This window comes from Pristis pectinata, chromosome 16, assembly GCF_009764475.1.
Source record: "Pristis pectinata isolate sPriPec2 chromosome 16, sPriPec2.1.pri, whole genome shotgun sequence".
Taxonomy (NCBI): Eukaryota; Metazoa; Chordata; class Chondrichthyes; order Rhinopristiformes; family Pristidae; genus Pristis; species Pristis pectinata.
Window position 1 is genome coordinate 27,940,335 of NC_067420.1, and position 12,565 is coordinate 27,952,899.

The following is a 12,565-nucleotide window of genomic DNA, read 5'->3' on the forward strand; positions in this document are numbered from 1 at the left end:
AGAAGCACTGTAAATGTCATAATTACAAACGGCAACAAATCAGAATTACCCATACTTTACAGGTCCATATTGACTCTCTGATCAACATTTTCAGCCACACCATTCTAAATTTCCCGTCAACAGATGCTAATCTTAATTTTCTGATTTCCCTTCCTCACCTTTCTTAAATACTAGAGTAGCATGTATAATTTTACAATGCAAAGAAATATTTTCCAGATGAAGAGAAATTTGGAATATTGGAGTGAAGGCATCAACAATCTTCTCACCCAGCTCCTTTAAAACCTTGGAATGGAAGTCACTTGGTCCAGGGGATCTGTCACTCTTTTGGAGCATTATTTTACTTTTCTTTTACTGCCTCTTGGTTTACATTAACTTTGACAAATCCCTGAACTCAATATTAATTTCTGTGGAAAGCTAGGATGTTATTCTCCACCACTTAAGTAAATAATGACAAAGTAATCATTTAATGACTGTCATTCCCATATTTTCATTTACCTCACCGCCGGTATCTTTTTTTTAGATAATTGCTTATTGATCCTACCTTCATCTTTTTCTAGACTGCTTGTAACAAAATGTTGATATTGCTAATTTATTTTCATTCTCCTTTGTAGCTCTCACTTGGAACTCTACTTGGTTCATCATCATCTGCTGTTCTCAGTATCTCTCCCGATTGCCAGGATCCACTAGAGCATCTTCCTCAAAGATTTTGCTTTTAGTTTTATGTTGTCCCTCATGTGTGTGACAAGATGATGCATTCTGAGATCAACTTCCTTTTCAATGAACTTAGATAGGATCAGGGCTTACTATATTCTCCCAATGCCTATACAAAACATTTTCCCACAATGATACCCAACTTAAAATTTATAATTGAATTCTCGCCAAGTATATTGCATGTGATTATATTCTATATAAAACAGCTGCGGATGCTAGCAGGCATCTTGCCACCACTTCCTTGCCAAAGCTACGCTGAAACAGATACATAGAGGATGCCCAAGAAAATAAAAACAAATTACCCAGTGGGCATTATCTGGTCCAGCCTCTGGTCCCCAGGAAACTTGGCCTGACAGAGATAGAGAAAGGTCTGATAGGGAAGGAGAAAAACCTTCCCCAGACAGGTGTTGGAAAATTCTGCAATCAATTCTTGGCACCACAACCATATTTAAACAGGGATGTCAATGATTTCATGCAGATGTTTTTAGACTCTGCAATTTAAAATTGCAGTCAACTGGCTTGGGGTGCAAGGCCAATGGATAAGGCTGTCCAATCCTGATTGGTTGACGCCAGGTGGAAGGTAACAAGTTTAAAATCACCCTCGCACCAAAATAAGTGTTCAGGCTACTTAAAATAAAGGTTACTTTGTAATTTTTAAAAATTATTTTATATGTATATTTGTACATATCAAGGGAGAACTGAATTTCATATCAATTTCTACTCAAAAGGACAGCAAACACCAAGGTATTTACTAGACAGACTAAAGTTTAATTTCTATAATGCACAAGCTTTAAGCACCACAAAACAAAATAGAATGTGTCCACTTTTTAAAGAAATTATTAAGTCTTACCTAATATTGTTAAGAGTAAAATTATTAATATACAGCCATATCTGATTTGAGCAGATTGAAAGTTTCAAGTTACCTAAACCCTGAGCATACACCACATACAACAGGGGAAGAAATGTGTCTCTGGTAATCTACACTATATGTGTATGAGAATCAGCCATCAGTTGCATTCACATCTCCATATTTGGCTCCATTGAATTCAGTGGAACTGAACGTGGAGGTAAATACAACCAGGTGTGAATAGTAATGCATCTCATTTAGCCCAGCAACCAGACAATGAATTTCTCCCTCAATAAATTTGGTGTTACATGTGTGGCTGCAGTTATTGTACTGTAGGTAGGGTGATACAACTGGTATCAGGTGTGTATTAGATTAATAAAGGAAAATATCTCACAAGGAGATATTTATTTTTAAAAATATATATATAGATCTGCTGAAACTCGATATGTTCAACAATGAAAACATATTCATACTGCAAGTTGTAAAACTATTTCAAATTTATTGTTTCTGATTTCACCAGTTTTGATATGTAGTCTACTATACTAACAGGATATGCTGAAATTCAGATTTACTTTGAATTCCTCACCAGTTCAATGCCATTTTTTTTCATTCGTCTGCAGGACTTGAGGTAAGTGCGAATGCGTTTCCTGGCTCGCTCCTGAAATTCAGGGAACTGTCGGCTGCATGACTCAATGATAGCTTGAATCTTTTCTTTGGGCTGTTTTGAAATGGGAACCATTCGGTCAAGATTTTCATCCACAAACAGCCTCACAAACATCTGTTGGCAAAAGAAAATATTAGTCAGGAATGCCTCAGGAACTGTATCACTGAAGTCCACGCTCACAGAATGCAGTTTTTTTTTGTTTAGTTCAAGGTTGAACACCCTCTATATTTTCCCCTTTTCCCTGGTCTTTGCAAGCCACACACTAGTTCATGGTCAGGCAGGAATCTACTATCAGTATAATCCTAAACTGGCTTTACAAGGACAAAAAAAATGCTCACATTTTTCCCTCTTCCATGAGAGGAAGCTCCCAAATTGGATCTCAACAGTATGGGAGTTCAACCTACCTTTGCACCAATCCAATACTGAGAGGATATCCTTCATGCTCTTCTTATATTTAAAATTGAGAATCATAACACCATAATCAGTTGCTTCCTTTTAGTTTCATAATTTTTACTAATAATATAAAAATCTTTGTTAATCCAAATTTAAGATGGAAGCCCTTCAAGAATCTTTGAGAAAAGACAACACTAAAAGCTTTTTCTGTGGCATCATGCACAAATGGTTTAAAGCTCTTTGGTAAATAATATATTGCCCATCTTTAAATTAGAGAGCAAAATCTCATCAACAAGCTTCGTGTACGAACATTTGGCACTGAGCAAGATGAACTACTTCAAGATATGTACAGCAGTTATAGCAAAATATGATATGTTTCTTTCACCTTGAACCATCCATTTTCACCATAGGCTTGTATTTAGCTCCACTATTTTGTTCCTACATTTTATATTGCTTCAATCAATTTTAGCATGTGCAGTCAGTCTTATTTCACTTTCACTTAAATCTTTACATAACCTATCCAGTTTTTTTTCCCCACTTGCTCCTATTAGCTTGTAGGTGTCAATTTTCTGCAATGTGTTGCCGGCTTTCTGCAGAATATTACCGTAATCACTTATGAATGTATTATCAGGAGAACTGACAGCATTGTAGCAAATGGTACAAACATAAGGAACCAAGGTACATACAACATTTGTATTTTGTTTTTAATTGTATTTCCTCCTCTTCATTTCAATAGAACCTTTAACCTATTTAATTAAAAATGTTAATTGCCTAGAAAATGGACTTCACCTATCTTTGATGCTATTATGCCAAATCATGCATCACCAAAAACAGTGAATTGAAACTTTTCCTTTAAAATATCACTCATTTCTTCAATTTAAGAATTGTTAAAACCTGACCTGGGTAATTAAGCAGACAGCTGTCATATCAACAAGAGAAACCTTGGACCAAGGGTGGGGAGAAGAAACACAGCAAACAGCAGGGGAATTGTGTTAATTGAGAGTAGTGCCATAATGGTGGCCCATCCATGCCCAGATACACTGTGGACAGTAAAAGCATCAGAGCCCAAAGATCAACGCATCTGTGACCTCAATGTATCAATGCAAAGATGTTTCGATTTAGCAGAGTGCGGCCAGTATTGAGATATTTAATACATTAAAATGATAAGAAGCAACTTATAAAGTATAAAGCCAATGAATTACACATAATTTACTACTTTCAGCTGATATCATCATTGAGAGTTAAAACGGTGATTGTAGGTTGCAACCTTTAGATCCGATCTCTGTCATTATGCAATTAATGGGCACTGTGCATGTTGATGACAACAACGTGTACAAACACAACAAGAAATTGACGCTTGTGTGAGGGTAAATTGTGTCTGCAAGTCCCGGTCCCAATTTATTGATGTGTAGGACTTCAACATATAATGGATGCAAATGCTTCCAAATCATGCTCAAAACACCTTTGACGAATGAGTCCACTGAAGATGGAAATTGCAGTCAAACCTGCTGCACACAATTACATGGCCCTCTTAATTCTTCTTGCTAATAGAATGTTTAGCAATGTGAATGCTGGGGCTTTTAATTGTCACCCACACAACATTGTGCTGGACATTGGAATTTCTAGACCTGTAGCTTCTTTTTCATGTGACAAGCACTTTGTTGACAAAGTTGGTTTCATGTTTTGGGATATCATATCTGAGGGTGGCAATGGATAGAGGGATATGCTGGAAACACTCAGCAGGTCAGGCAGCATCTATAGAAAGAGAAAAAGAGTTAACAGTAGAGGGCAAAGACCCTTCGTCATATGATATAAATCAGCTGATGCAAGAAATATGATTGCTAGAGGATCTATTTTTTTAATGTATTAAACAATGCTTACGTCAACACATTTACCTTGACAACCTCTCCAAATTATATCAAGAAAGCAGCAGGAAATATTTGTATAGTTATTATTTCTTTTAGTGATCCACACAAAATGGGATATTCAGAGTTTGTTGGACACTCTTAAAATGTTGTACAGATATTTTTTAAGTGTCTTTTCATCGTGGATTGTTCCATATATTTATTATTTTTGATTTGGAAAAGTTCAAGTTGAATGGTTAACACAGGGAGGACCTTCAGGGATAAAACATTCAAGTTGGAAAAGTAAGAGACCTGGCTTCCTGATCTGTAACCTTCAAAATTTTGATCCAGCTATACCTCTGTCTCTCTGATGATAGCTAGGACAAAAATATTTTAGGGGAATATTTATAATGTCAGTGGCCACAACATCAGACATCAAATTTTGTAAAAAAAAAAGAAATTGAGCCAGAAATGGAAAATGGTAGAAATATTCAGCATTGAGTTAGCATCTGTGGAGAGGGAGGTAAAGAGTTAATGTTCCCATCGATGATCTTACATCAGATCTAGGAAAAATTAGAAATCAAAAATGTTTTAAATTGGAGGGGATAAGGTGGAGATCCAGAGAGATGGAATGATACAACTGATGGTGGTGCCAGCTAAGAGAGGGTAGCAAGAGTTTATTAACTTGAGTGGATTCGTCAGGAGAGAATGAGAACAGAGAGAGGGGAAAGAAATAATCCTGGGACAATGAGATACCAAGTACTGCAGTTGATGGAATAAAAGAGAATGCTAAAAATACTTAGCAAGTCAGGCACAATCCAATTGAAATACCATCCTTCACATTTTAAATATTCAGCCTTTCTCCCAATCACTGCTCTCGTCACATACTGGGATCCACACTTAATGCCATGCATGCCCTTGACTTCTTTCTCTGACAACACAGACTCACTCTGTTTCAAAACTGCCCCAGCCCACTAGTTTCTCTTCATCCTTTGGTGCTTCTCCATTCTTCCAGGCCTCAAAATCACAAACTTCAACAACGCTGAATACTAATATTTCTTCAGATCCTGATCTCACCCCTGTCTTGTGCCTAGCCAGGTTTTCACTATCCCTTCTGATCCTTCCCTCTTTGATCCTGAACAATCAGCCCTCAGTGGAGGCCTTAGCTTCATGCCCCTACAGGCCCATCTCAGTGAATTCCAAGCCCAACATGCTGTTGGCACTTTTTCTGCTGCCTTCCTTAACATACACTCTTTTGGCCAGGAGAATTCACCACAGACAATGGACTGTTTTTCCCATCTTCAGAATCGCTGATCCACCTGGATCCCTTTCTCTGGCCATTAACCCTTAGATTGATTCATCACTAACTGTTGGCATGGCATTGACCGTTGCCAAGGTAGAGAAGACCATATTGTGAGCACCAAATGTGATGCCAGTAGGCTAAACTGAAGGAAGTACAAATGGATTGTTGATTCACCTTGAAGGAGTGTATAGGTCACTGGATTGTGGGATGAAGAGAAGAGGTAAAAGGGCAGATGTTCAATCTCTTGCAGTTGCATTGGCGTGTGCCTTCAGAAGGGAAATGTGTGACGGTGGAGATGGTAGAGTGAATTGGAGAGTTCTGAAAGGGATGAGGAAGATGTATCTGGGTAATGGCATCACACTGAAGGTGGTGGAATTATGGTGATATTTTTCCACTGCCCTTAATAACATTAACCTATCCCTTTCTGAACTTGAAACACTCCACTCATTTAGGACCAAACCCAATGTTACAATCAAACCTACTTATAAGACTGTCACTGCTGTTATTGGATAAATTAACCTCCACCTACAGCGAATAAATGCCAGTTCTCTGACATACCTCATAACTTGTTCTAAACTATGGCCCTATCACTGAACATCTAGCTATCATCTCCCAGACATCTACTGGCCTCATTTCTTCCCGAGATCTTCCTTCCACAGCTTCTATCCTGAAAGTCCATCAACCACACTGAATTCACTTCGATCATCTCCCCAAAGTCCACGAGCAGGATAGTTCTGACTTTTGTCCCACAGAACTTAAATCTTTCTTGACTCTATTCATTTTTTCCTTATCCAGTCTCTTCCCACTTACATCAAAACCATTTCCTCCATCATTTTCCAACTTCTTGGTCCTAAATGACTCATTGTCGTCACAGACATCCAATCCCTCTGCACCTCCATTCCATAACAGGATGATCTGAGTGCCCTTCACTTCCTCCATGCAGAGCCCCAATCTTACCCTCTCTGCCACCAATCTCCTTCACCTGCTCGTCTCATTCTATCATTGAACATCTTCTCCTTTACTCTACTCATTTCCTCCAAGTGAAAAGTGCAGTTATGGGAACCCACATGAGTCCAAGTAGTACCTATCTCATTGTGGTATGTATGGAACGGTCTTTGTTTCAGTCCTACTCAGGCCTTCTTCCTCATCCTTTTGTCTGGTACATTGATAATTATGTTAGTGGTCAACCCAGCTCTTATAGAGAAACATTTTGCTGCCTTTAGTGCCAATGTCCATCCTGCTCTCACTTTCACATAGATCATATCTGACTTTTCCTTTCTCTTTCTCAACTTCTCAATCTCCATCTCAGAGGATAGCTTAGTGACCAAAATTCATTAGAAACCCACAGACTCCCAGAGCTATCATTACTACACCTTCTCCCACTCTGCTTCCTGAAAGGACTCCATTCTATTTTCCCAGATATTTTGGCTCCATCATATTTACTCTGATGAGAATACAATCTCACCCCAGTGCTTCAGAAATGTCTTCCTTTCTCTTTATTTGTGGTTTTCCCCTCTGGACCACTTCCTGCACCTCAGCTCTCAACCACTCGCCTCCCACCCAGAGCAAGGATAGGGAATATGAAGGATATAGACCTCACCAGCCTCCACATTCAACAGATCATCCTCCGTAAATTGCCACGACCTTCAATGCGATGCCACACTAGGCAAATCTTCCCCTTCTGTCCTCTTTCAGAATTCTGGAGGGACCGTTTCTTTGCAAACGCATCTTGGTTCACCACTTTGCAGAACACCTCCATTCAGTATGCAAGGGTGAGTCTGATCTTCCAGTTGTCTTTCACTTTAATTTTCCATCCTTTTCCCACCCTGTCTTTGGCCACTTTCTCTGTTCCAAAAAAGTCCAATGTAATCTCAAGGAATCATCTTCGAACAAGGCATTTTACAATCCTCAGAACTCAACACTGAATTCAAAAATTTCAGCTAACAAATCTTCCCTGCTTGTATCAGAACTAGCCAGTTCTAATGAAAACTCATCAACTTTAACATTAACTCAGTTTCTCTCTCTCCACAGATGCTGGCTGTCTTACTGAGTATTTCTAGGTTTTCAGATTTCTAACCACAACAGTTCCAGCATTACTTTTTTCCTCTCTCTTTCCTTTGTTCTTGTTTATCTCCTACTCACTATATCTCCTCCAAATAGATCAGCTATGACTAACCAACCTTCAGCATCCTGTCTCAACTGGTACCACAATGTGTGTCACAGAGTCTCTAATAACACAGAAAGAGGCTATTCAGCCCATCAGATAAATTCTGGCTAATAACAAAGCAATTCCATCAGTCCCATTCCCACCTCCTTATTTATCCTGTAGGCTTGAAACTTATTCTGTCTCACATGCCCATCAACTCCCCTTTGATTCTTTTGCCATCTGTGCATGCTAAAAGCTAATTTACAGAAGCCAATTAACCTACCAGCATGTCATTGGGATGCGGGAAAAAGACGATCACCCAGTAGAAACTCATGTACCTCTGAACACTAACAACTTATAAACTCTCGCCGTCTGAAAAATACACTCCTTTTTGTGGATGGAACTTCACACATTTTCAACATTATATTCCATCTACTGGGTCCAGCCCATTTACTTAAGCCTGTCTATACTTCCTTGAAGACTCTCTGCATCCTTTTCACAATTCACACTGCTATTCAGCTTTGTATCATCAGCATACTTGAATTTATTACAATTGGTCCATACATCCAATTCGTTAACATGTAGACTGTAAACAATAAGGGGCCCAGCACTGTACCTGTGTCATCCCACTGGTCACAGCCTCCTAACCTGAAAATGGCACATTTATTCCTACTCTTGTTTTCTAAGTAGTCCTAATCCACACTAATATATTACCACATCACTTCACCCACACCATCCATGAGCCTTGCTTGGTTTTGTGTAATAACTTATCGTGCGGTACCTTATCAAAAGGCCTTAGCATGGGATAGCAGTGCAGCCAGTAAAGCTGTTGCCTCACAGCTCCAGTGATCCAGGTACAATCCTGACCTCCTGCTGTCTGTGGGGAGTTTGCACATTCTTCCTGTAATGACGTGGGTTTTCTCTGGATACTCCTGTATCCTCCCACATCCTAAAGATGTACCAGTTAGAAGGTTAATTGGCTAATGTAACTTGTCCTTAGTGTCGGTGGATGGTAGAATCTGGACTAGTTGATGGGAATGTGGGAAGACTAGATTACAGGGAAAATTAGTGAGGACATGGGATTACTCTAAGAGCTTGATGGGCTGAATGGCCTCCTTCTCCTCCTGTAAGGAAATACAGAAATATGGAAAGTCCAAATACACTGCATCCATTGGTTTGTTTTTATCTATTCATCTACTTAGAATCCCAAAACAAAACTAACGGATTTGTCAGATATGACTCTCTCTAATCCTATTGTTACTTTCCATATTTCCTATTACCACATCCCTACTTTTCCTCCATTCATTTGTAATTCTCCATTTTCTAACTTCCTCCTGCCTCAAGCAGTAAGGTTACATTTCTACCTTCCAATCTGTGGGAACTGTACTAGAATCTGTGGAATTTTGGTAGATGACATCTACTATCTTCATAGATGTCATGTTAAAAACTTTGGGATGCAGGTGATCAGGTTCTGAGATTTATTGACATCCAATCCCATTGATTTCTTCAATACTGTCTTTATAGCATCACACATACCTTGGACTGTTCGGAGGCCATAATGTAGTGATGATGTTAGTATACAAACATAACTCCATTCTGTTTCAACAATTTCAGCGGCCTTTCCTTCTTGTGACACTTAAGTTTATTAAGTAAAATTGACATATTACTGAACCTGCACCAAATTTCTCACCTGTGGCTTCTTATGTGAACATCAAGCATAAGAAAAGATAGGCACTGTTCTTATTCAGTTTATACTGCATTCTGATATATGGTGTTGAACTTAACATTGTCCTGAGAAATGTTGAAATTGATGATGAAATGATCCCCAACCTGATTTGGACCTCCAGAACTATGGTTACAAGTCAACCAAGCCACTGAAAGGAATTGCAGCTCAACTCCAATCAACTAGAATTACAATCACATGAAAACCAGGGGCTTTGTCAGATTGGAACTGAACTTCTTGAGCTTCGAATACAAGCCAAGAGGAGTTGGTGTAAAGCCAGGATTGGGTTCAGCTCAATTAAAACAGGCTCAGTTTATCTTAGCTTAGCCAACATAAATCACAGCTGTGGCTCAGTCCATGTAAACTAAATTTGGGTGGCCTGAGCTAAGCAGCGGAGATTGGTTGTTATTCAGATAAATTAAGCTCTGTTTAAGGACAGTAAATTCACAGAGAGTCTAGCAGTGGTGCACAGTAGTCAAACTGGGCGTAGGTACACAAAGCCAAAGCAAAGTCTAGCTCTAAACCAGTTAGATTAAACAGAACACAAATATCTCCTGAAAAAAATCATTCAAAAATATAAATATTTATTCCATAAAATTTGTCAGGAATACTATCAAAATACTTCTTTGCATTATACGTAATCAGCCAGCCTGCTAAAATAATGTCAAGTAAAATAGAAAATGCTTGATGTACGTTGTTATAAGGATAGATGATAATATTTTGTGTGTAGATTCTTTGTCAAAACTTGTGGTTTTCAGAATGGGATGATATCCTGTCTTCCTGCCTACTGTATATTTCCAACATCTTACGGTTTATTTCAGAGTCTTCAGCATTTGCAATTTCTTGTCATTTGTACATTTATGGTGGTGCCCAGTACAGAGTAGTTCTGATTGATCAGACTAGCATGATCTCTGTGTAGTGATATCATCACTTCAACTAGTTTGCTAACTCAGAAATAGTTGCTGAGAGCAGCCACAACCATGAGCCAGTAGACACAAATTTTACAAAACCTATAGAAACAAAAATTAAAAGAGGTTATCTATCAACTGCAAACAACAGAGTCCTTAAACATAAGGAAATAATCAGGCCTGGAGAGCTACTGCCTACATGTCAAAGAAGGAGTGAAAATTATTCCTTTAAGTGCTGCTTGCTTTTTTCTAGTGTATACCCAAGGACCAAATAGCTTAGTCCTTTATTTTTTTCTATGGGCTGTAATGCACAAGCCAGCTATTGACAGTGATATATTAAAAGAGAATGCTGCTGTACTGGAGTCCAACGATCAGACTGTTGATAGTAGGGCCTTGAAACTCTATTCGAGAACCAGTGCTTTATTCTTACATTAAAGGCCTTCAGTCGCTCAGGATCCATTCCCTCCGAGTCATTAATCTTCTCATTGTCTTCATGGTCATCGTGATCGTCATCATCATCATCCCCACCTCTGTTAATTGAGAGGTCCTCAGGACAACTTCCCGAAAGCTCATTTCTCCCAGAGTCATAACTTCCTGAGCTGTAGGGTGGAGACTGGAACAAAAATAAAAATCATTAGATTTGTCTTAAATATCTGAAGGTTATCCATTGGTTTCAATAGGTATATAACCTAAGCTCCTTAAATGTTTGATCTGCCTCCATACATAAATAGATCCTGATTCCATTTGGCATATACTGATTTTCATTTAAACGACTGGATTTGTTACTGGCTTTTCACCAGGTTCAGTCTCTGCTCCAAGTGCAAGTGCATTAATTGTCCAATAACTTATCACTTACTTTGACGATAATGTCAGAACCTATGCAAAAGTGAAACACAGGAGCTATAACAGTGAAAAATGTTGGTTTTCCCAATGGCTCAGGTAATTAAGATGGAGAATCAACCATTTAAACCATGAAAGTACATCATTACATTTCAACCATCCATGCATTCCACCAGCCTCTCTACTTCTTGATGAAGTCTTTTACTAGACTCACAGTTCACTATGTCTCCAGTTTTTGTGCCATGCATATTTAAAATTGTGCCGTCTGCATCCAAGTCATTGGTATAAATTGAGAAAAGCAGTGGTCCTAGTACCAACCCACCCAAGTCTTCAATCTTGATGACAAGCCTGTTATACAAGTCCACATATACAATATCAACGACATTTCCCTCATCAACCCTTTCTGCTTTCTGTTATTTCATCAAGGACTCTATCAGGTTAATCAAACATGACCTGTTTTTAACAAATCCATGTCAATCTCTTCTAATCAATTCACACGTCACAGGGACTACTCATTCTGTCCCTAATTATTGTTCCTAACATCCAATGACATGGTTGAAAAATCATGAAGCCACGAACACTCCCAGTACGTGACTTATTATTTTCTGATAACTTATTAATTAACATTTCAAGATTGATCTATTATAAATTCCAAAATCTAGTTTACTTTTTCCAGGAAACAACTGATGTGGTTTTTGTTTCTTTTCATTCAATCACTCTGAAGAATTGGATCTTTCAGTTTGTCTACACTGGCTGACTAATCTTTATTAGCAAAATCAGTCAAGCTCTGCATACAACATCAAGTAATAGAAGGAAAGGTCAGTTTCAGGGTCAATAAAAACCTGCGAGATAAAACCAGTTCAGAATGCAAAAGTTTAAATCCTAGCATTAGCAACAAGATACTTATGAAGAACATGATTATTACTATTCAACCATGTGAAATACCAAAAACTGGTTATTTATCGAAGGTGACAGATTATAAGGATGATGCCAAACTTTTAATGATTCATTCCATGAGTTACCTTTAATTGTTTATGTTTGTTTTTTACCCTTTATTAAACAAGCATGCTGTTGAAGATAAACCAACCATAAATTTAGGTGTGGTAAACTGGATTTGCTCCAAAGTCTAAGATTCTTTTTTGTTGGCATTCCAAAAGAGACCATGTCATGTACTAGTTGCTCCTTT

The 12,565-nt window shown here is 38.4% G+C and overlaps 1 protein-coding gene across 2 annotated transcripts in view; it reads right to left on the reverse strand.

The window, feature by feature from the left end:
* Positions 1 to 12,565, reverse strand: part of LOC127578702 (nucleolar protein 4-like) — a 224,505-nt gene that overhangs the window by 37,459 nt on the left and 174,481 nt on the right. For both annotated transcript variants that reach the window (XM_052031015.1, XM_052031014.1), the window contains exons 8-9: positions 10,970 to 11,152; positions 2,145 to 2,336 (exon numbers count right to left, since the gene is read on the reverse strand). In XM_052031015.1, the coding sequence (XP_051886975.1) occupies positions 2,145 to 2,336; positions 10,970 to 11,152 (375 nt within the window). The remainder of the gene's footprint in view (positions 1 to 2,144; positions 2,337 to 10,969; positions 11,153 to 12,565) is intronic.